The sequence below is a fragment of the Oratosquilla oratoria genome, chromosome 42 (assembly GCF_046742065.1).
Source record: "Oratosquilla oratoria isolate Oo_2021 chromosome 42, ASM4674206v1, whole genome shotgun sequence".
Taxonomy (NCBI): Eukaryota; Metazoa; Arthropoda; class Malacostraca; order Stomatopoda; family Squillidae; genus Oratosquilla; species Oratosquilla oratoria.
This window is the reverse complement of record NC_134818.1, coordinates 35,339,336-35,365,582: the sequence shown is the minus strand read 5'-3', so window position 1 is coordinate 35,365,582 and position 26,247 is coordinate 35,339,336. Positions and strand designations below refer to the sequence as shown.

Here is a 26,247-nt window from a genome sequence, read left to right as displayed (position 1 = left end):
GTAAAAGAAAAACCAGAGGACACAAAAAGAAACTTAGAAAATATAGTTACAGAAGAGATCTGAAAAAGAATAGCTTCCCACACAGAGTGATAGATATCTGGAACAAAGTGAATGAAGAAACAGTGAGTGCAAAAACTATACAAGAACTTAAGATCAAACTGGATGCTGAAAGATACAAAAGTGGGTCACCACGAGCATAGCTCTCTTCCTGTAAAAATACAACTAGGTAAATACATATTTATACATCTGTATGGAAAATAATATTTCTCCACACCCTTTTGACATGTGGTCTTTCTTAATTTACTTCCATGACCTCTTAAATCCCTCTCATCTTCAATTAGATCTTTTCTATCAATATAATCTATTCCCTTTAGTGACCTGAATGTTGTAATCATGTCACCTCTTCTATCTTCCAAAGTTGGTAGACCTAGTACTTTTAGTCTTTCCTGATATGGTTTATCTGCCAGGCAGAGTACCAGTTTGGTTACTGCCCTCTGTATTCTCTCAATCTTGCTTTACTTCAAACCACTCCATCTCTCCCCATTTCTAATTCTAACACAGACTCTATAACTCTTTTATATGCTCTTGACTGCTCTTAACAGCTTTCCTTGTATCCCATATATCTGCAATATCTCCCACTTAAATAATAAATAAGAAACAGCTGTGACACACCTGAGACAAAACGGGGTTTTGGCACACTGAAAGACTGCAAATGGTTTCCTGGGTTTGAAGGTAGGTAGAATTGTATTGGATGAACTAGTGAAGACATAAACTGATGTTGTTTTGCAGGTGATGGTGACAAGGTGAAACAATTGGATATAATGGTGGCTAAAAAGGCCGGCTTTGAGAAGACTTATGCTGTGTGTGGCCAGACCTACTCCCGCAAGGTGGACATAGAATGCCTTAATGTATTAGCTTCCATGGGAGCAACTGTCCACAAGGTATATATATTTTTTTTTTCTTAAAAAATAATAATAATAGATAAATAAAATAAAATGGGTAAAGCTGGAAAGGCACCTGGGAACAATTCCACTCCTTGAACAAATGGCAGCACTCTAATGCAGTTGACCAGCAAGCATCCCATATTTATTGAAATTTATTGAGGTAGGGAGGTGGAAAAGGAGATGGCAGATATGGGTTGATAAAAGAGTATTTGGATGCCTTGGACTAGGGGTGTGCCGATTAAGTGGCATTGGCAAGAATCAGCACTTTTTTTGAGAATTGACATTGGTGAGAATCAGCATTTTTTATTTTTTTTGGAAAGGGATTTAGCATCAGCAATATTTTGTCAATACTGATCCCAATTCAGTAATTCACCTATTATTTATTGTTCTGGTGGTTTTATAGGGTCATGCAGCAAATTATGTGCGATATGAAATACCACTACCAAATAATAATTGCTTTATTTTATTTTCACATAGCATCACAACCATAGGGAATGAGGTGGCTAGGAATATGCTGTGGTAGTGGTAAACCTACACTGTCTAGTGCCATAACACACATTTCAAAATATTATGCAGAGATAATAAAATCTGCAGACACAAGGACATACAACTGGAGAAACTTAAAATAGCAGCACAAGTCAGGGTAAATGTTAGAGCAAATTAATTTTTAACATTATTTTTGTATTTCATGTATAATTTTTTTTTTTTTTTTTTCTTTTTTTAAGCAAAGTTTCTACAAGAGTAATATGGGAGTAAATCGTATGGGCGTCCGTGGACTCGGTCAATTTTATCCGCTTATAAGTGCAAAAAAACTGGCAGATGGATTTACTCCCACTTACTCCGCAGCAATTTATAGCCAAATGAATTTTTTATAAAGAATTTTTTTATGTATTTTGACAAGTAAATGCATAATACATCTTTATGCTTTTTGACAATGACAGCTATGACTTTGACTTATATTTAGAGAATTTGCTCTCAAATTCACCATCACATTATAGAATTAGAAAAAGAGAAGACACTAAGAGATGGAGCAAAGGGAAAAAAAACATGAAGAGAATGGAGACTGAAAGCAAGGAATTCTATTGGAGAGTAATCGACATGAGACTGAGGAAATGGTACTTCAGAATGGATGAACCAAAGAAAAAAAAAAAAAAGATAGAAAAAGAAGAAAATTGAAAGTGGCCTATACCAACATCAACGGATGAATTTCAGGACTGAATGAACTTAATGATTACCTGCTAGAAGAAAAACCAGACATAATGGGAATTGTGGAGACTAAACTAAGGGGTGAAATACCATCCATTGATGTTGGACATGGACTATACAATAACTGGATTAAAAACAGAGACAAAAAACAGGGAGGAGGAATCATGTTCTTGGCCAAGAAAAACTTAAATGTGACAAAAATTGCGGAGGGCAAAGGTAATGTAGAACTGATCATGATAAAAGTCGAAGACAAGAACATGAAAAGTAGAAAGTTTGTGGTGACTTATGTGCCCCCAAAAATGAATGCTTGGAAAGAGAATGAGCATATGAAAATGCTAGAAGATACAAGGCAATCATTAAATGAGATACTAATGGGCGGGGGTAATCTGGTAATTATAAGGGACTTCAATTGCAAAGAAATTTGTTGAGAGAACATAACAGTGAGAGGAGAAGACTTGTGGGGTAATGTACTACTGGACATGACCATGGAATATACAATGACTCAGTGGGTCAGTGAAAACAGCAGATACAGAAATAATGAGGACCTGTCGAAACTAGATTTAATATTTACAACAGAACCTGAATTTGTGGATAAAATCCAATACAAGACACCAATTGGAGAGTGACCATATACTCATTGAGACTGAACTAAAGGAAGAAATATACATGGAGAGAAATTAAAAGCACAGGAAAGGAAGATTGATGTACAACAAAACGGACTTTGCAAAACTAAAGAAATTCTTTCAGAATGCAAACTGGGAAAAATTTTACATGGAAGAGACAAAAGTGGAAGAGAAAACGGATACCTTGATGGATAATTACAATGAATAGGCACATACCAAGACAGAAGCTAGAGAGAGTGTACATTAAATGCTGGCTCAACAAAAGATGCAGTGAGACAAAAGATAGAAGGGAGAGCTTGGAAAAGATGAAGAAAAGGTGAAAAACCTGGAAAATGGCAAGTTTATAAACTATAGAAATGAGTACGTTAAAGTGAGAAGAGAGGAAAAAAGGAACAATGAAAAGAATATTATAGATAAATGCAAAGAGCAACCCAAGCTATTCTATCAATACATGAATGGTAAATTTTAAAACAAACAGGAAATGGTGAAACTATGCTAAGGGAATACAGAATACATAGAAGAATTAGAAATGGCCGAAGTCATGAATTTCACTTTAGATCTGTCTTCACTAGAGAGAAAGCACAATATTGGGATGAAGGTAATGAAAGGCAATCTCCCCCCATGAGCGAGATAACAATAACACAAAAAGAAATAATGGAACATCTATTAATTCTTGATGTCAGGAAATCACATGGCCCAGATGGAATTGCAAATTGGATTCTAAAATAATGCAAAGAAGAACTAATGAACAAAATACATAACATAATAAGTTGCTCACTTAAAGAAGGAAAAATACCAAAAGACTGGAAAAATGCTAACATTGTACCAATGTATAAAGGAAGAACCAACTAACTACAGGCCAGTCTCACTAACAAGCACTATAGCTAAAGTTTGTGGGAAAATCATCAAGAATAGAAGACAACAATATGATAAACCCAAAACAATTTGGGTTCAGACAAGGAAGATTATGTTCCACAAACTTAATATGTTTCTACTCAAGATTAATAGACATGGTGCAAGAAAGGAATGGATGGGCTGATTATGCCTTCCTGGACTTACAAAAAGCTTTTGACAATGTACCACACAAAATTTAAAAAAAAAAAAACTGGAGCATATAGGAGGGATACAAGGGACCTCCTAAAGTGGATGGAGGACTTTCTGATTGGTAGAAAGATGAAAGTAGTGCTCAGAGAAAAATATTCAGGTTGGAAAGAGGTGATCAGTGGAGTACTGCAAGGATCTGTATTGGCTCCAATAATGTTTGCTATTTATGTGAATGACATGGATGATGATGTGAAATGTTACATGAGCTTCTGTGCAGACGACACCAAACTGTTAAGGAAAGTAAAAATTGAAAAGGATTGCAAATCACTGCAGGAAGACCTGAATAAGGTATGGAACTGGAGTCAGAAATGGGAAGTGGACTTCAATATTAACAAGTGTAGCATAATGTAGTTTTGAAAAAGCAAAAATATATCAGGACAATATAAAATTGGAACCAAGGAGGTAAAGGAGAGATCCAAAAAATATTTGGGTGTAATTATCCCAAATGACTTGTCCTATGATAAACAGATAAACAAAATTGTTGGAGAATCCTACAACTTGCTAAGATCAATAAAAGTGGCATTTACATATTTGGACAAACATACATATACCAAGGCTTTTTCCCCCTTACAAGGGAGGTAGCCAAAAAAGAAAAGGCATAAAATCATTCCCACCCATTCATCCCTGAATACACTCCACACCCTCCACCCTCTTATCTTAGCACCTCCTGGATGACAGGTCATCCCTGCTCTCTGGATTCTTTCTATTTTCTTTGACTAAAAAAATATTGGTCACACTGATAAGGCCTAGACTAGAATATGCAGCGACATTGTGGTCACCCAGTACCAAAAAGAATATAAAGAAAATAGAAAGAATCCAGAGAGCAGCCACAAAAATGGCACCTGCACTTGCAAACTTGTAATATGAGGAGAGATTGGCCAAACTGGAGTTACCGACTCAAGCAAAGAAGAGAGAGGTGACCTATTGGCCATTTACAGAATCATGAAGGGCACAGAAATATCGACCAAGAGGACTTATTAAACTGGGACAAGAGAAGCACAAGAGGACATAGAAAGAAAATAAAAAAGCATAGCTACAGAAGAGATTTGAAGAAAAAAAAAATTCCACATAGAGCGGTGGACACTTCAAACAAACTGGACAATTAAATAGTGTGCACAAAAACCCTTCCCGCAAAGTACAACTAGGTAAATACATAAGTTAAATTTGGACAAAGTGGAGCTTGAAAATAAATAAGTAAATAAGAAGATCTTCATCTATTCTGACACAACAAAATAAAGTTGATAAATTTTGCTCCCTCCCACTGGAACCACGTGACTCGGATTCCTTAAGTTGGTGGAGAGACATCCACAACTCATATTCTGAACTTGGAAAAGTTGCCAACAAAATGCTGTGTTCTCCACCATCTTCAGTGGAGGGTGAACGCCTTTTCAGCATTGGTGGTAATGTCTACACCCTACACCGTAACCGGTTGACCCCAGAAATGGGAGAAATTGATGCTGTTGAACTCCAATTTGTATTTACCTAGTTGTATTTACCTAGTTGTATTTTGCGGGAAGGGAATGTTTAACTTTGACTATTAACCCATGGAATGTGGCAGTACTCAGGTGAGTCAGCATGTTGAAAAAAAAAAAAAGTAATTGATTTCTTGTTCCTTTTTGGATATTATGCCCAGACACAGCCTTTGAAAAAAAAAGCCATTTCTCACATTCCATGGGTCAAATATTGGAGACTGTTAGGTTTTACTATTAAGTTAGGATTAAGAAATTAAGAAATTTTACACACTGCACATGTTTTATTAAAACCATGCATTATATGATTCAGGTTACTTGAAGTTAGTACACCCACTCCTCGTTTAACGACCTACTCGGTTAACGACAACTCGGAGTAACGACGGGCTTTATGACATTCATTTAATGTAAATCTCCCGAAGTTACGACGTCGTGTACGATAATTAAGTTGGCTGAGGCAAATTTGTATGATGTTATAAATGAACTTGTATGGTGGATATTACCTGTGAGGTAAAGTGTTCTGAAGCTTAGGTCTACATTACCATCCTGCAAGCTGAAAAAACTACCTGGGGTACAGTATATACCGGTAGTGGTAAATTTTTAGTTTCGACCAAGGGCGCAATATAGCAATAGAAAATTAATTATTAATTTTGTAAATTATAATGTATCAACATAATATGCAATTTTGTGAGCGGATAAAAAAGGTGCTAAAACAAATTTCATAAGTAACGAAGTCATGTCGGTCGAATGGTACACCATGTTTGTTATGATAGATGCCGATGTCGAGGAAATGAAAGGATGATAAATTCGTCTAACCTAAACTAAACTAACCTAACCTGTGTTTGATAAATCATTACCTGCAAATTAAATGTCATCTGGCTCGTCCTCGTTGTCGTCGATGTGAGAGACATTGGCAGACAACAAGTCGCGTCCCGATCCTATGCTACCGACTTCGTTCATTAGTATATTTTCTTGTAGTATGGTATTTTTTACTTTCATTTCCGCCCACAAAATTGCATATTACATTGATACATTTTAATTTACAAAATTAATAATTAATCTTTTATTGCTATAGTGCGCCCATGGTCGAAACTAAAAAAAAATACCCCGGTATTCAATATGGAATGTCAGCATACACGGATTTGGTCATATACGGTAATTTTAGGAACCTAACCACCGTAAATAAACAGTAAATAAAGCTTTAATATACTGTATAAAAGAGGGAAAATACACGAAAATAAAGATACATGTATTGCTGGACATTGTACATACAGTACATGTACGTATATGTATACACTTTCGCTTAACGACCAATTCAGTTAACGATGGCGCGCTGGTCCCAATTGTCGTCGTTAAACGAGGAGTGGTTGTAATTACATCAAAATCTATAAAATAGGTCATTTTTAACCTCTTTTTCAACCGATAGAAAATAATACAATCATACATTGATAAACATAAAGTGGTTAATCAATAAGCATTTTTCAACTGATAGAAAATAATACAATCATACATTGATAAACTTAAAGTGGTTAATCAATAAGCACTTCATTAAGTTCATTCAATCATTAGCATCCAACAGCTCAAAACCAGCGTGTATAAATCTACATAGATTATAAAGCAATTAAAAATCAGAGTTTAATTACTTTATATTAAAAACTGATATACTGTTATTGTATAAAGTGGAATTGGCATCGGCAATAAGAGTGAATAGGAATCTGCATCGGCAACTAGGAGTGAATAGGAATCAGCATTGGCATCGGCATCAGCAAAAAAAAATGGAATTGGCACACCCCTAGTTTGGACACATGGAAAGAATGAGTGAAGAAAGATTGGTAAAAGAGGTGTGGAAGGCAGTGGTGGACGAGTGAACATGAGAGATTGACAGAGGATGAAATGGATGGATGGGGTGAAAGGGGGATTCACCAAGAGGGGGGTGTCTGTGGAGCAAGGAAGGGAGAATGGCTGTGTATAGATGATACTGTGATGCAATGAAGGGAGTGGGTGGGGGGATGGGATTAGGGGTTAGGGAATGGTTATGTGTGAATGATATTTTGATGCAGCCCGAAGGGATTTCTCCCCATCTCTTTTTCTGCATGACAGGATGGGGTGGGGGGATGCTGATTAAATGAAGCAGCCTTGCCAATGTGCTGTGTCTTGCTGCATTGCTTCTGATCTAGGGCAGTAGGCAGGATACAGGGATGACCTATCATCCATGAGGAGCTAAGATGAGAGCGAGGAAAGGGTGGTAGATGGGAATGAAATGGGTGGGAGTGGGTATATGCCTTTTGACTTTGGCTACCTCCCTTGTAAAGGGTATATGATAGAATTGGTACATTGTAATTTAGAATTTTTTCTAATATACTTTAAATTATTTATTCCTTATAGACTTAATATATACATGCATTACTTTGCTTTGAAAATTTATTTCAAACCAACAGATTTGTACTGACATTCGTTTATTGGCAAACATGAAAGAAATAGAAGAACCTTTTGAGAAGAGTCAGATTGGGTCGAGTGCCATGCCCTACAAACGCAATCCAATGCGTAGTGAACGGTGCTGTGCTCTGGCAAGACATCTGATGGTCCTTCCTGCAAATGCCCTTCACACAAGTGCAACACAGTGGATGGAACGGACACTGGATGACAGTGCAAACAGGTGAGTGGATTACCAATACTCCACAATTATTCTGCTTGTATGCATAGGATAATACTGTGACAATGCTAGAGAGAGAAAGAAGAGAAAGGTAGGATCAAATAGTATATGTTAAGATTATAAATAAATATATGCCTATTTGTGATATATATTATGGAGGAAAAAGGGTAATGAAATGAAAAATATTGGAGTAAAAATGTATTGAGATGTACGAATGTTGATGAGGCAAAGCGAATCAGTTATGAATCGGAGAATAGCGAATTGGCAACACTGAAAACAGGAAACGAGGGAGTTATGAACGAGCAAGGATTGGAAGCGGAAAGAGATAACGTGAACTTTGGACGTTATAATGAATTTCAAGAAAAATACAAGACCTGGCCAGGCAGAAGTTTATGAAGAAGCGAGCTAAGGTATACGTGAATTTACGAAGCAGTAATTGAGCAGATTTGCTGGTAAGTGTAATTAAACACTTTGGTAGCAGAGCGTAGTTGCTGGCAAACTTTTGCAATAATGGCGTCATTGATAATAAAGGATCCACCTAAATTAGTAGACGAAAAATATTATGAACAGTGGAAGAAGGATATTGTTATTTGGTAGAGATTAACTACCATTGCTGAAGAGAAGCAAGCTCTTGGTGTGCATATGACACTGACTGTCAAACCCAGAGAGGTAAGTAGTGAAATTGAAATAGGTAAATTAGCCAGTAAAGATGGAATGAAGGAACTAATGAGTAAATTGGATGAAGTGTTTTTATTGGTTAAAACAGATGAGTTTTTATTGCTTATTCAGAGCTTGAGATGTTTAAGTGCCCAATTGAAATGAGTATTCCTAAGTACTTGGTGGAGTTTGACAGAAGACTTTTCAAGTTAAGGGAGTATGAAATGGAATTGCCTGACCAAGTTCTGGCATTTTGACTACTGAAAAGTTGTGATCTTTCTGATATTCAATTTCAATTGGCAATGTCCACAACAGCAACAATTACTAGTGAAATGAGAAATATGTTGCAAAGGATGTTTGGTGATAGTATTATGGATCACAGTTTGAGTGGAAATATTTCAAATGTAATTGTAAAGTGTGAACCTGTTAAAAGTGAACCTGTGTTGCAAGCTAGTGGAAACCGAATTGACACTCATCCCTGAGGATTTAGGCTAAGGTATGGAAGCAGGTGGACCAATAATCGTGGAAAATGGCCTAGAGGACAAGGTGGTGGTTCATCAAAATGCTTTCGATGTGGATCAACAGATAATTGGATTAGAGACTGCACTGAAAAGAGAGAGAGGCCTAGTCTTAGCAGGGATGGAATGGAAGCAATAGATGAGGGTGAAAATTATTATAAAGAAGTACAATTAACATTTATTATCTGATGATAGTGCTGATAGGTGGGAGAAATTGCTAATGGAGTCTGGGTGCTATTGTTTTAGATTCAGAATGTGCAACAACACTTTGTGGAGAAGACTGGCTACATTCTTACACTGAGACATTATCTCCAAACGATAGTAAAAGTATAACAAGAAAGGCATCTAACATTACTTTTCAATTTGGTGATGGGAGACAGATTATATCCCAAGGTAGTGTTCTTATTCCATGTATACATGGAAAAAAGGTCATGATCTGTACTGAAGTGGTATACTACTACTTTTGAGTAGATCAGCAGTGAAACGTGGAGGAATGATCTTGAACTTTAAAACTGATACAATGCAAATGCTCGGTCGGGAAAGTAAGCTGGGAATAACTTCAACTGGAAATTCTGTTTTCCGGGTTGTGAGGGCACCAAATAGAAAGGCTGTAGAATTAGTGCTATTTACAGGGCAAGCAAATGAGATACCCAAGAAAGTGAGCTACACAGACAATTTGCACATCCCACTGCTGATAAATAGATAACGTTGATTGAAGAGGCTGGCATGCTGGATGAAGCATGGAAACAAGAGATACAGAAAGTCAGTGACAAGTGTGAAATTTGTAAGAAATTTAAGAAAACCCTGGCGTGCCAGTAGTAAGTCTTCCTGTTGGTAGAAAGTTTAATAAAGCAGTTGGAATGGATCTGAAAACCTGGGGAAAGGTGTATTTTCTGGTGATGGTGGATTTAGCAACAAGGTACTGTGTGGCATCAGTCATTGCTAGCAAGAGATCTGAGATCACTATAAAGGAGGTAATAACACAATGGATTAGCAGATTCGGTGCACCTCACAAGATTTTGACTGATAATGGCCGGGAATTTAATAATGAAGATTTTCAGAGTATGGGAGAGAATTACAATGTGAAAGTGATGTGCATGGCGTCAGAAAATTCCTGGAGCAAAGGGATATGCGAGAGGTTGAATGCAGTACTTAGAGATCATGTAGCTAAAATAATTTCAGATTCTCAATGTGATGTGTCCAAAGCATTGGCATGGGCAGTTTCAACAAGGAATGCTTTACAGAATAACCATGGATTTTCACCAAATCAGCTGGTGTATGGGTTTAATCCAAGTATTCCAAATGTTTTTGAAAATCGGATGTTTGCCTTGGAAAGTAAGACTACTTTGGAAGTAGTAGCAAATAACTTAATGAGATGAGGGTAACAAGGGAAGCATTCATCAAGAGTGAATCAAATGAAAGGATTCGGAGGGCATTGCTACACAACGTGAGATGTGATAAACTAGAGGATCTGCAGAATGGAGATGAGGTGTCTATAGAAGAAATAAAGAAGATACATGGAGAGGCCCTGGAATAGTTATCTGTAAAGATGGGAAGCAGGTGTTGGTGAAGCAAGGAGGAACATATGTATGAGCACACATTTGTAGATTACAAACAGCCCCTGAACCTAGTACCAACACAATACATATGAAGAAAAGGATAATGCCCCTGAAGATAATTCTAAAGAAAACAGCGATGAAAATAGAGAAGCAAGAGTAATCATGGAGGACACAGAAAGTGAAGAGGAAGAGAATACTAGGGATAAAGATGCTGCTGCATCTACTGACACCCATTGAAATAAAAAGGGGGGGGGTAGACAGGCTAGAGGGATATCTGGTAGAAAACAGTGACAAAGTAAATATCACAATATTAAGTAGAGCAGGAAAGGCAACAGGTAAATACAAATACTGCTTCAATATAAAGAATGAGTCTGACAACACGGAGGGATGGATGGACTTGGATACAGATTTACGTGACTGGAGGGTGGTAAACAATGAAGAGGAGGTAATGGTTGCATCTTGTGGAGATGAGTGTTTAGAACCAAAAAGAAAGGAAATTGCTAACTGGATAGACAATGGCTTTTTCCCCCTTACAAGGAAGGTAGCCAAAAAGGAAAAGGCATAAAATCATTCCCACCCATTCCATCCCTCAATACACTCCACTCCCCTCCACCCTCACCACTTATCTTAGCACCTCCTGGATGACGGGTCATCCCTGTACCTTGTCCAGTGCCCTGGGTCAGAGGCAGTGTCACAAGGCACAGCACATCCACAGCACATCCACAGCAAGGCCGCTTCATTAAATCGGCAACCCCCCTCTCCATCCCCCCATGCATAAAAGGAGAAGACGGGGAGAAATCCCCTCAAGCTGCATCAAATTTTGCTCACACATACTACCTCACCCCCCATCCCCCCACACATTGCACCTCTTGTATCACAACATCATCCATATACGACCATTCTCCATTCACCCGTCATCTGTCCTCTCCCGTCCTTCCTCAATAGACATTCCCCTCTTTCCCAAAGTCCCCTTCACCCCATCCATCCATCTCATCCTTGGACGTCTCCTCATGGTCACTCCCTCCACATCTGCCTTCCATACCTCTTTTACTAGTCTTTCTTCACTCATTCTTTCCATGCGTCCAAACCATCCTAATACTTTTTCATCAACCCTATCTCCCAGCTCCCTTTCCACCCCTGTTCTCCTCCTCACCTCCTCATTTCTCACTCTATCTAGCCTAGTAACCCCCATCATACTTCTCAGACACCTCATCTCAAACACATTCAAACTCCTTCTCTCTTCCTCTCTTATGTTCCATGTTTCTGCCCCATACAGTGCTGTTGGCACAGTCACTCCTTCATACAGTCTCCTCTTAGCATCCATTCCCAAATGTCTATTCCTCATTACACTTTTTAATCCACCAAGGCATATACTCGCTTCTCTCAACCTACATTCTACCCTCCACCTCCACTCCACCTTTTCCTGCCACATTTGCACCCAAGTATCTAAAACTATCCACTTTTTCCAGTCGCTCTCCCTTAATGCTCACTTCCAGTCTGCTGCCACTTTCACCTTACTTTTTACCCACATTTATCTTCAGCTTTCTTCTATCACACTCTCCCAAACTCTGTCACCAACTTCCTCAATCCCTCCTCCAATCCTGCCACAAGCGCAGTGTCATCCACAAACAACAGCTGGCTCACCTCTCCCACTTTTCTCCATTTTTTTAACCATCTCCAATCCCTGACCCACCACCCTTGCATTTACCTTTTGCACCACCCCATTCATGTACAAGTTGAACAGCCAGGGCAACATAACACATCCCTGACGAAGTCCCACCTTTACCTTGAACCACTCACTCTCTCCATTTCTAATCCTGACACATGCTTTACTATCGTAAAAACTCTTGACAGCTCCTAGAAGCTTTCCTCCTATCTCGTATATCCGCAAAACATCCCACAGTGGCCTCCTGTCTACCCTGTCATAAGTCTTTTCCAGATCCATAAAAGCCCAAAAAACATCCTTCCCCTTTCCTATAGCTTTCTCACATATCTGTCTTACCACAAAAATCTGATCTACACAACCTCTACCCCACAGATGGCTTGCTACCTTGATGTGGTGGTGGGGCTTGTGAGGTGCAATGAAGAACTGGGCGAAAGTAGCAGGGAAATCACACACCCTGGCAGGTACAACCATGCTACTAAGGCCAGTTCTGAGCACCCAGACCAAGAGCAACCAACTTTCAATCCTCCTACTATTTTCAGTTTTTCCCTTCTGTTGGAATTGACCTTTTGTTGATGACCTCACAAGATGAAATCCTTCACGAGCAATCATCAAATCAACCCTCCACCCATAATCACCCTAAAGAGCCCTATGGCGATGATTAGTGACGATGGGGGCAGGAGAAGGTGATCTCTGGAAGCCTCTAGTCACGAACTACACATAGGCGGTGTGGGCAAAATAAATCGCTCTTGTGTTGGGATTGAGGCAACAGCACGGTTTGGTAGCTACCCACATGACTGAGCAGCCCTACTCAGGATCCACTCTGCTCACCCCACATGGGGAGGGGGCTAGAAAAGGTGCCCCAAACATAGTTTGCCTTGTAACCACCTGACTGGGGAACCGCCCCCAGTAAGGTCACCCTCACTGCGGTCTAGACAAACCCATAAGAGAATACTCTCCTAACGTTGACGACCTATGCATGACCAAGGATATGAGCAAGGCCTCTACTGGTTCTAGAGATGAAAGTCCTCAGTCTTTCATCACACTGGAAGCCTATTCCGCTAAACCACAGCGGAAAAATAAGAATAAAGAAAAGTCTTTCCCCCCTCTAACTAATCCACGAGGACAATTGGAAGATTTGCCTGGGATTTTTGAGTTCCATTATAATAAATATTTAACTTTATCCATGCTCAATGGCAACCCCATTGACTCTTTAAACATTTTTGATGTCCATAGAGAAATTATCCAATGTATTGGCAGGGAACCCAAAATCATCCCCCAAAGTAGTGGATCACTTCTGATAGAGGTTAACTCTCCAGAAGAGAGCTCAAAATTGCAGAACATTGGAAAAGTTGCTAGGCATGAGGCAGATTGTACCCCTCACAAGACACTCAACCAGTGTAGAGGAGTTGTCTACTCCAAGGAACTGCTGAGGTTTTCTGAAGAAAAGCTCTTAACAGAGTTGAAATCCCAGCATGTTTCAAGTGTTCGCCGGATGAAATGAAAAGAAAATGGCACTCTTGTAGACCAACCTCTAATAATCTTAACCACTTCACTACGGCACTTAAATCTCGCGGGCAGCAGCCAATGCCAGCCGTACGACGCGTCGTAATAATACTCGCATCATAAAATATAGTCACGGCTTATATCGATTGTTCTCTCTTTCACCCGTGAATTTTGAAAACCACAGAGAATGGGATTTAGAGCAGATTAGGGAGAATGTAAAAACATAGGAGCGACTACAATAAATATAATCAAGACGCCGATATGGCAGCGTCGCGAATCCACTTGCTCCTCATGACGCCTACGTGTGCGGCACCTGGAAGGGGTTAACATTTGACCTGCTTAATCTTTGTGGTAAGACAGATATGTGAGAAAGCTATAGGAAAGGGGAAGGATGTTTTTTGGGCTTTTATGGATCTGGAAAAGGCTTATGATAGGGTAGACAGAAAGGCACTGTGGGAGGTTATGCAGATTTATGGGATAGGAGGAAAGCTTTTGGGAGCTGTCAAGAGTTTTTATGAGAGTAGTAGAGCTTGTGTCAGGATTAGAAATGGAGAGAGTGAGTGGTTTGAAGTAAAGGTGGGACTTCGTCAAGGATGCGTTATGTCGCCCTGGCTGTTCAACTTATACATGGATGGGGTGGTGCGAGAGGTGAATGCTAGGGTAGTGGGTCAGGGATTGGAGATGGTTAAAGAAAATGGAGAAAAGTGGGAGGTGAGCCAGCTGTTGTTTGCGGACGACACTGCGCTTGTGGCAAGGTCAGAGGAGGGATTGAGGAAGCTGGTGGCAGAGTTTGGGAGAGTATGTGATAGAAGAAAGCTAAAGATAAATGTGGGTAAAAGTAAGGTGATGAGATGTACAAGGGGTGAAAGTGGCAGTAGACTGGAAGTGAACATTAAGGGAGAGCGACTGGAGGAAGTGGATAGTTTTAGATACTTGGGTGCAAGTGTAGCAGGAAAAGGTGGAGTGAAGGTGGAGGTAGAATGTAGATTGAGAGAAGCAAGTAAATGCCTTGGTGGATTAAAGAGTGTAATGAGGAATAGACATTTGGGAATGGATGCGAAGAGGAGACTGTATGAAGGAGTGATTGTGCCAACAGCACTGTATGGGGCAGAAACGTGGAACATAAGAGAAGAAGAGAGAAGGAGTTTGAATGTGTTTGAGATGAGGTGTCTGAGAAGTATGGTGGGGGTTACTAGGCTGGATAGAGTGAGAAATGAGGAGATGAGGAGGAGAACAGGGGTGAAAAAGGATTTGGGAGATAGGGTTGATGAAAGAATATTAGGATGGTTTGGACACATGGAAAGAATGAGTGAAGAAAGACTAGTAAAAGAGGTATGGAAGGCAGATGTGGAGGGAGTGAACATGAGGGGACGTCCTAGGATGAGGTGGATGGATGGGGTGAAGGGGGCTTTGGGGAAGAGGGGAATGTCTGTTGAGGAAGGAAGGGAGAGGACGGAAGACAGAGGTGAGTGGAGAATGGTTGTATATGGATGATGTTGTGATTGTATGAGGAGGAATGGGCAGGGGGGTGGGGGGTGGGGTAGTATGCGTGAGTAAATTTTGACGCAGCCCGAAGGGATTTCTCCCCGTCCTCTCCTTATATGCAAGGGGGGACGGAGAGGGGGGGTCGCCGATTAAATGAAGCGGCCTTGCTGTGGATGTGCTGTGTCTTGCGACACTGCTTCTGACCCAGGGCGGTGGGCAGGGTGCAGGGATGACCCGTCATCCAGGAGGTGCTCAGATGAGAGGGAGGGTGGGAGGGATGTGGAGTGTATTTAGGGATGAAATGGGTGGGAGTGTTTTTATGCCTTTCCCTTTTTGGCTACCTCCCTTGGAAGGGGGAAAAAGCCTTGGTATATGTATGTATGATCAATATCTGCTGCTTGGTATAAACTGAAGGTTAGACCACATATACCTTCACCAAGAAGATGTTACCACTGCCAAATATTTGGTCATATATTCACCACATGTCGCAAGAAATTAGCAGGAACACCACCGATTTGTGTCAATTGCAGTGAAAGCGAACATGGAGAATGTACGAAAACATCAAAATGTCTTAATTGTCATGAAGAGCACCCAGCTTCCTCTAGATCTTGTGAAAAATATGTACTAGAAAAACAAATCCTAAATATAAAGGTCAGAGAACGTATTAGCTACTCTGAAGCAAGAAGAAAAGTGCTTGATTCATTAAAACTTAATACTAAGACATACTCAGAAGCCCTTGGCAACAAATTACAGCCTAGGCCACCTCACCAGTAAAACACAACCTAATACGGATAAAATGGAGACCGATCAGTCACACCAGATAAAGTGCAAACAATCAACCAACCGATCAGTTGACCAACTAACTCGCAATAAGTGAACACGGAGTTCAGACTCTTTGGATTGCCCAAGTGGCAAAATTCAGAATAGAGATTCTACAACAGCTGTATCCAAAATGCCATCTAACAACTCTTCCCATATTGGGGCCATGGGGGGCCCTACACCATCACCCAAGGGCCCAGATAGTGGCCCTCTTCCCACCCCTGAGAGGGGAGTGGGAAACCTTTCCTTCAACCTAGAAGGATCAACAAGAGATCCTTCTATACCTATAGAGAAAGTGCCAGTAGGGCCACAGGGAAGTTCTACCACCTCTGGTAGACCTAAAGAAGGTCCTACTAAAATTAAACCTGGAGTTCAATCATCTAAACCACCAAAGCTTCCAATTAAAGCTGAGGTCCATTCAATCCCACAATCTAAGACCAAGAAGTCGGGTAACAACACCACCCGGCATTCCCTGAACCATTAATAAATTCACTCTGCTCCAATGGAATTGTCAGGGACTATGAGCCAAGTATAAGGAATTGAAACTGCTAATCCATGACCAGCAACCTAATATTATTTCCTTACAAGAAATAATGTTAGACACATTCACCCCATGCCCTAAAGACTTCACAGCATACTGTACTACATATGATCCAGATATTGGTATCCATGGGGGAAGCATGTTGTATATCCGTAAAGATATACCTCATGTTCCCATCCCTCTTCAGTTTCGATTGCAAGCTGTCGCGATACAAGCCGGCTTGAATCGCAGATATACAGTCTGCTCCCTATATCTACCACCAAATACTAATATAACCAAAGATAATCTATTGAATCTTATTCAACAGTTACCTCAGCCATTCGTTACTATGGGTGACTTTAATGCTCATCACCCATTATGGGGTGATGTTACCTCAAATCAGAAAGGAAATCTAATTTCATCTATTTTGGAGCAGGTGGACATTACTGTTTTAAATACTGGTGAACCTACTCATAATCACATTCAGACTGGCTCTACATCATGTATAGATTTATCAATCTGCAGCTCAAATTGTGCTTTGGACTTTGAATGGAAAGTCCTTGATGACTTACGAAGCAGTGATCACTATCCCACTGTATTGTATACACAGGAAGGTGCTCCTACTGATGGTGTTCCTCACTGGTGCACTGAAAAAGCTGACTGGGACAAGTTTGAAGAATTGAGTACTGTCCAGAACAGTATTGACAGTTTTTCTTCAGTAGAAGCTGCACTGGAGTGCTTAAATGACACACTACACTGCTGGCATTAATTCCATCCCAAAGTCATCTGGAAAGTTTAGGAGACACCCTGTACCATGGTGGTCTGACACCATACGAAATCTACATAGAGCAACACGAAGAGCTTTGACTAGATTACATCGCCATAGAAATGATGAGAATTTAGTTGCTTATCGTAAAAGCAGGGCATTACTTCGACGTACCATCAAAGAAGCAAAGCATCAGTCTTGGGCTAAATTTGTATCATCATTCAACTATAGAACACCGGCATCGATCGTTTGGAAAAACTTGAGAAAAATATCGGGGAAATACATCATTAGCCCTCCACCTGTTTTAAAATTAGATGGCTCTTTGGTCTTTGATCCTAAAGATGTCAGTAATGCCTTAGCAAATCATTTTGCTAATATATCTAAACCAGACAACAGCTCTCCTGGATATCAATACCGAATGAGAGAACAACAACGTAATCTTGACTTCACTGCTCCTCATGAAGAATCCTATAACCTCCCTTTCACTGAAAAGGAATATGATTCAGCTTTGAACTCCTGCAGTGATACTTCTCCAGGTCCTGACGACATTACATATGCCATGTTGAAACATATATCTCCTGTAACTAAAGGTTTTATTCTTGCACTTCTTAATAGGATGTGGTTTGAACATTCGTTTCCCAGTGTTTGGGAAATGGGTATTATTTTACCTTTTCTTAAGCCTAATAAAGATGGTTCAATTCCATCAAATTACCGTCCTATTGCCCTCACATGCTGCATGTGCAAAATTTTAGAAAAAATGGTCAATGCACGACTAGTCTGGTATCTTGAACGAAACCACATATCTGATATTCAATGTGGTTTCCATCGCATGCACTCCACTGCTGATGCCTTACTTCGACTAGAATCTTCTATTTGTAAAGCCTTTGTCTCTAAGCAACATCATATCAGTGTTTTCTTTGACTTAGAGAAAGCATATGATACCACATGGAAGCATGGTATTCTTAAGGCTGTACATGCTATTGGCATTTGAGGAGAAATGGCCTTTTTCATCAAGAACTTTTTAGCAAATCGTGTTTTTAGAGTAAGAGTTAGGAACGTCATATCTGAAATAAGACAACTGGAAGAAGGTGTACCTCAGGGGTGTGTTCTCAGTGTCACTCTCTTTAGTTTAGCTATAAATGGGGTGACATCTGTGATTCCTCCTGATATACTTGCCACCCTTTTGGTAGATGACCTCTCCATTTCTTTTAGAGCTAGTAACATGGCAATAGCTGAAAGAAAACTACAACTCTGCATCAATAGAATAGTTTCATGGGCTGATAATAATGGTTTTAAATTTTCACCCAGCAAAACTGTCGTCGTACATTTCTGCCGACTAAGAAGTCTGCACTTTGACCCTACTATTTGGTTAAAGGATGACCAGATTCCTTGTGTTGATGAAACCAGGTTTTTAGGACTTATTTTTGATAAGCACCTTTCTTGGGTACTCTACCTGAAAACCCTGAAGACACGATGTCTAGAGACAGTGCAAATTTTGAAAGTTTTAGCACATACCTCATGGGGCGCTGACTGCAGAACAATTTTACGGTTACATCACTCCCTTATTTTATCGAAACTATTGTATGGATGCGAGTTTTACTCATCGACCACTTCATCCAGACTGAAAAGTTTAGATACGATACACCACAGTGGAGTTCATTTGGCCACAGGTGCATTCAAGTCTTCCCCAATACCAAGTTTATTAGTTGATGCAGGGGAAATGTCGTTAGATCTTATTCGCCAGACCTTATCTATTGGATACTGGCATAGATTGCAGAGGCTTCCCAACTCTCTCGCTTTTAGAACAGCTCAAGCAGATTTTAACAGCATTTGTTTCAACAATCACCCCAGACTTCCAAAGCCTTTTGGATACCAGATGAAAAGGATCTTAGAGGACATGAATTTTTCCAAGATTCCTATCCCCCCTTTTAAATATTCGGTTGTTCCCCCATGGAGACTGCCCACAGTATCTTTCTGTAAATATTTTAACGATTGTAAGCGTGATTTTAAGGATTATGAACTATGCAATGCTTTTTTAGAACATTCTTTTAATCACCAACCCTCTGTGTTTGTTTTTACTGATGGCTCCAAAACTAGCGCTGGCGTTGGTTTTGGAATATTCTCAAATTATTTTAATCGTAAGGGTACCTTGCCTGATACAACATCAAATTTCACTGCCGAACTGACGGGAATACTGTCTGCTGTGGAGATTATATCCTCCATGAAAAGTAGAGCCAAATGTTTTACAATTTTTAGTGACTCAAAGAGTGTCTTGCAGTCTCTAGAACAATTCGACTCAAGGCACCCAATAGTTTTAAAGATCTTAGAATGGCTTTTTTTAATCGAGAGTCGAGGTAATGAAATAAACTTTTGCTGGGTTCCAGCACATGTCGGAGTACCAGGAAATGAACAGGCCGATAAATTGGCCAAGGAAGCCGCTCTTTCACCCTTACCTCGCTTACGGCCTATACCTTATGAAGATTATATCCCTCTAATCAAAGCCGAGATCTCATCTCTTTGGCAGTTCCAATGGGATCTTGAGGCTGGTAACAAGATGAGAGAGATTACTGATACTATTCATCCTTGGTCTTATACATTACTGAACAGAAAACAGGAAGTAACCCTTTGCCAGTTGAGGATTGGTCACTCTAGATTATCCCATGGCTTTCTTATGGAGGGCAGTCCTCCATTTTGTAATGATTGCCTTGTTCCTGTGACTATTAGACACATTGTGGTGGAATGCCCCAGTTATGATGAAGAAAGACAACAATATTTGTCAAAACACAGAGATGAAGGAGATCTGTCCCTTCGAAGTGTTCTGGGATGTAACTGCAATATAAATTCTATTTTTAATTTTCTTAGTGCTATTGATCCCAATTATTCATTCATTCATACACAACCTCTACCCGTCCTAAATCCACACTGTTCCTCTCCTAATCCTCTCAATCAAGATCCTCCCATAAGCCTTCCCAACTACACTTAGCATTCCTTGGGGAGACGGGACTGCTCGGACAGTTTAGGGAACGACAACAACAACTACACTTAACAAGCTAATCCCTCTGAAACTACTACACTCACACGTGTCCCCTTTTCCCTCGTAAAGTGAAACTATACAGGCACTCCTCCAGTCCTCCGGCACTCTACCCTCTCTTAAACAAACATTAAATAACCTCACCAGCCAGTCCACCATCACTGTACCTCCTTTTTTTAGACATTCTGCATGGCATCCATCCACACCAGGTGCCTTACCTGCTTTCATCATCTTAACAACTGCCTTCATTTCATCCTTCCTTATTTTTCCTCCATTTTCCTCACTCATCACAGTCATTTTCTTAGCATTTCCCACTGCAACTATCTTTCCTCCTTATCCTCCTTCACATTTAGGAATTCCCTAAAATACTCTGCCCATCTTCCCCTTACTGCCCTCTCTTCCATTATCATCTCTCCATCTACACCTTTGACCTTTTCTTCTCTACTTGATTCGCCTCCTCTTCCCCTCTTAATTTCTTTCCAAAACATCTTTTTATTACTTTCAAATTTTTCTGTCATACTCTTACCCCATTTCACATCTGCTCTCCTCTTTGCCTTCTTTACCTTGTGCTTTACTTCTCTTTTCTTTTCTTTGTACCTCTCGTATGATTCCCTCATCCTATTTTGTAACCAATCTGTGAAAGCTCGCTTCTTCTCTTCTACAACCTTCTTTGTTTCCTTATCCCACCATTCACTACCCTTCCTTCTATTTCCTCCTGTCCTTGTTCCACACACCATCTTTGTGAATCCCTCCTTGAACCATCCCCATTCCTCCTCCACTCCTAGCTCTACTCTATCCTTCACTCCCTCCCACCACTCCTTCAGCTTCTTGTACTCCATCTCCTTTTTACTTTTCATTTAAAGAGTTCACTCTAAGCACTTCCCTACTTTTTGTCCTTTTCCTCTTTCTCCATCTATCCTCCACTCTCAACTTACCTTCCACCAAAAAATAAGCTGATATTCCCCCACCCTCTCCCCTTAGCACGTGTACATCCTTAAGGGACTGTAGGGCGCGAAAACACGAAAAATTCTGGAAAATCAACGAATTTTAGGTAAACATTTCAAAAGATTCTCTATGATGGTGGTAACACTTTAGCCAAATATTACAGCTCAATTCCCTTTCTTTTCTTATATATAAAATAAAATAGATAAATTTTTGGCAACCTCTGGCAACCCCATTGCATGAAAAAACATTCTGTATATTGAAATAAAGTCAAAATTTTGATACCCAGTTCTGTTTTGTTTACTATAATTAATATATATGGAGATATCTGGCAACTTGCCCAACACTAATCGTCAATCACCACAAGGATCTCAGTATCTCTTCAAAGCTAAAGGAGAAAGGATGTCGCCCTGTCGCGTATCTGTTAGCCTACCAGTCATGCATGCGATCGTATTATCTTTTTTTCTACCAACAGGTATTCAAAATATTCTCTATGATGGCTGTAACACTTCGACCAAATATTACAGCTCAATTCCGTTTCTGTTCTTATATATAAAATGAAATAGATAAATTATTGGCGACATCTGGCAACCCCATTGCATGAAAAAACATTCTGTATATTGAAATTAAGTCAAATTTTCGATAGCCAGTTCAGTTTTGTTTAAAGTTTTAAACGGAAACGTAAAAAAATAGACAATGTCACGAGTGAGTACGCGGCCGGAGGATTTTAAATGCCGGTGCGCTCCTTTAAACTTTAAATGCCTCTCCTGAAAAGTTTATGTTTTTTATATTTAAATAGCCATATCTCTGTTTCTTTTTGTCCGATTTCATTCATTCTTTCGAATTTGTAAAGAGAAAGAGTAATTCTTTAATTTGATCAGAAAAAAAAACAAAGGAAACTGTAACTTATTTTTTTCTAATTTATCATAGCAGATTTTCACTGAAGTTTCTACTATTCAAAATAAAAAAATTATAAAAAAAAATAAAAGAGAGTAGGAAAAAATCTAACTTGATTAAGTTGTTTCCAAGACTCTAATCTTTCATTTCCTACATAGTAGGCTGATTACCTATGCCTGTGGATACTTTAATGATTACAGATACTATCATAAAAAAATAAAGAAAAAAATTAACTACACGTAATATACACATGTTACTAAAACAATTTAGTATGCAATAATACTCTTTCCGATAGAGTAAGTATACATAAGTTCACCAAAGAAATTGAACAACTTTTATGACACGTTCACCTATAAGCACTTCCCACAGTCCCTTAACTCTTCCTGTTATACTCCTATCTACCACTACATAGTCTATTAACACTATCTACCACCCTTCCATCCACCACCCTCTCCCATGTGTACTTATGCTTGACTTTCTTCCGAAACACTGTATTTGCTATCATCAAATCTCTTTCTAGACACATCTCCACCATCAACTCTCCATTACAATTCTTTCCTGGAACTCCACATTTCCCAACCACTCTGTCAATTGGTTCATTTCTTACCCTAGCATTATGGTCTCTCAGTACTATTACATTGAGATTTCTCTCTAATCCCTCTATACACTCATTTAAATCTATCCAAAAGGCCTCCCTTTCTTCTACACTCTTCTCACTACCAGGCCCATATGCACTTACAAAAACCCACATCTCCTTTCCCAGTTTCACCTTCATCCACATTATCCTTGAGGAAACCTCCTTCCACTCCGCTACATGTTTACCTATCTCTTCACTTACTAGTATAGTATATGGGGTAAATAATGCAGCAAGATTGTGGTATGAGAGAGTAAAAAGGGAACTTATCACATTGGGGATGTCATTGTGTGGATTGGAACCTGCTTTGTTTTATTGGCATCAGAATGGACAGCTACAAGGCATAGTCTGTACCCATGTGGATGACTTCTTATGGAGTGGGACAAAATGTTTTTAGAGGAGAATAATCGATAGACTGGAAGAACAATTCCTAATTGGTACAGAGGAACATAAATGTTTCTGTTACTTGGGTACAGAAATAAACCAGGAAGATAATGGTATCAAAGTTAACCAGGATAACTACATAAACCATGGGATTCAAGAAGTAAATATATCCAAGGCACACATGAATAGAAAAGGTGATGAAGTGAATGAGAAAGAAAAAACTAAATATAGAGCCCTTGTGGGTCAAATTAACTGGTTAGCAACTCGGACAAGACCAGATGTGGCATATGATGTGAGTTAAACATGGCTTTTAATCATACATGCGTCGGTGATGTCATAAATGCGAACAAAGTAATAAAGAAGGTGAAAGATAATCCTGTGGCACTCTGGTTTGGTAAGGTTAATCTGGATGTTAATCTCTGCTACAGTGATGCAACATTTGCAAATTTGACAGATCATGGGTCTCAAGGTGGACACATATTTATGAGAGATCGTGATGGTAATAGTTGTCCCATCGCCTGGAAATCAAAAAAGGTGAGAAGAGTGATGAAGTCCACCTTGGCGGCAGAGACTCTAAGTTTGATTGATGCCGCAGAAAATGGAATCTATTTAGTGGGATTGCTGAAGACTATTTTAGGCACCCAACATGATATCCCTGTGACATGCATTGTTGATAACAAGTCCTTGGTTGATAGTTTAAAATCCACTACACTCTGGGGAGACAGAAGTCTGAGAATCAATTTGGTAGTTCTGTGAGACATGATGGATAGAGGGGAAATTGAATTGGTGAAGTGGGTAAAAACCACAAAACAGTTGGCAGTGGCAGGCTGCCTAACTAAGAAAGGTGCATCATTGGTATTGCTGAGGAAGGAGATCAGCGAACCAAAAATGATACAATAAGATTGGAAATGTTTTTATTATATATGAAAAAAAAGAGAGAGAGAGAGGGTAGGGGCATGTGTTAAGATTATAAGTAAAAATATGCATATTTGTGATATGTATTATGGAGGAAAAAGGGTAATGAAATGAAAATAAATATTGGAGTCAAAACGTATTGAGACGTACGAATGTTGATGACACGAAGTGAATCGCTTATGAATTGGCGAATAAGCAAATTGGCAACACTGAAAACGGGAAACGAGGGAGTTATGAATGAGCAAGGATTGGAAGCAGAAAGAGATAGTGTGAACTTGTGACATTATAATAAATTTCAAGAAAAATACAAGACCTGGCCAGGCAGAAGTTTATGAAGAAGCGAGCTAAGATATATGTGAATTTGCGAAGTGGTAATTGAGCAGATTTGCCGGTAAGTGTAATTAAACAATATAGATACATATACCAAAGGCTTTTTCTCCCTTACAAAGGAGGTACCCAAAAAACAAAGGCATAAAATCCACTCCCACCCATTCCATCCCTAACATAGCCCACTCCCCTCCACCCTCTTCCCTCCACCCTCTTCCCTCCCTCTTATCTTGGCACCTCCTGGATGACAGGTTATCTCTGCATCTTGCCCGTTGCCCTAGGTCAGAAGCAGTGTCGCAAAACACAGTACGTCCATAGCAAGGCAGCTTCATTAAACAGCACCCCCCTCCCCTTTCCACCCCCCTCATGCAGAAAAGAAGATTGGTAGAAATACCTTCGGGCAGCGTCAATTTATTTCTCACACATACTCCCTCACCCCCACCCACTCCCCATCATGCATCACAGCATCATCCATACACAACCATTCTCCATTTACCCCTATCTTCTGTCCTCTCCTGTCCTTCCTCAACAGACATTCCCCTCTTTCTCAATGCCCCTTTTACCCCATCCATCCACTTCATCCTAGGTCACCCCTTCATGTTCACTCCTTCCACCTCTGTCTTCCACACCTCTGTAACTAGTCTTCACTATTTCTTTCTATGTGTCCAAACCATCCCAATACTCTTTCATCAACCCTATCTCCCAACTCCCTCTCCCTGTTCTCCTCCTCACATCTTCATTTGTCACACTATCCAGCCCATCATACTTCTCAGGGACCTCATCTCAAACACATTCAAATTCCTCCTCTCTTCCTTTCTTATGTTTCATGGTTCCATTCTGTACAGTGCTGTTGGCACAATCACTTCTTCATACAACCTCCTCTTAGCATCCATTCCTAAATGTCTATTTCTCATTACACTTTTTAATCCACCGAGGCATATACCGTATATACTCGTCTATAGGTTGAAATCTTAGGGAATTTTTTTTTAGGTCAAAACCTAGGAGTCGACCTATACTCAAGTAATAATCTTGTTAGGTTGAAATCCAGACATGACAAGAAAGGCTAGGAAGAACTCTTACCTTTTCTTTAGGTTCAGAAATCAAAATACAGTATTTACCTACTAGTTACTACCAGTAAACAATGGGGACATAAAATACACGGTACGTACCAAAACATGTGAAATTCCTTCTAGATACGGTAACCCAATACTGTGGTTTTACCTGTTTGTTAAAATTCTTAGCACAGGTGAGCTTATTATATCATGTACAGGTAAACGTCGACTTACGATGGCATTAGGTTTCGATAGAGCCATCGTAAGACGATTTCATCGTAAGTCGATCCCCAATTTGTGTATCACTGTTCCGTGGTCACTGTACCTAGCCTACCTGTATATTAACCACCAGAGATACTGAATATAGCCTATTAAACATGTACAGTAGTTTATTTAATTATTTTTATCCTTTTTACCATATTCAAACACTATAATATGTATTTTCAGTACGGAACTTAAATCTCGCGGGCAGCAGCCAATGCCAGCCGTACGACGTGACGTAATAATACTCGCATCATAAAATATAGTCACCGCTTATATCGATCGTTCTCTCTTTCACCCGCGAATTTTGAA

The 26,247-nt window shown here is 39.7% G+C and overlaps 1 protein-coding gene across 2 annotated transcripts in view; it reads left to right on the top strand.

The window, feature by feature from the left end:
• The window catches only part of Adsl (adenylosuccinate lyase), an 80,332-nt gene that overhangs the window by 30,873 nt on the left and 23,212 nt on the right, over positions 1 to 26,247 (top strand). For both annotated transcript variants that reach the window (XM_076179448.1, XM_076179449.1), the window contains exons 6-7: positions 790 to 941; positions 7,785 to 8,002. In XM_076179448.1, coding sequence (XP_076035563.1) covers positions 790 to 941; positions 7,785 to 8,002 — 370 coding nt within the window. The remainder of the gene's footprint in view (positions 1 to 789; positions 942 to 7,784; positions 8,003 to 26,247) is intronic.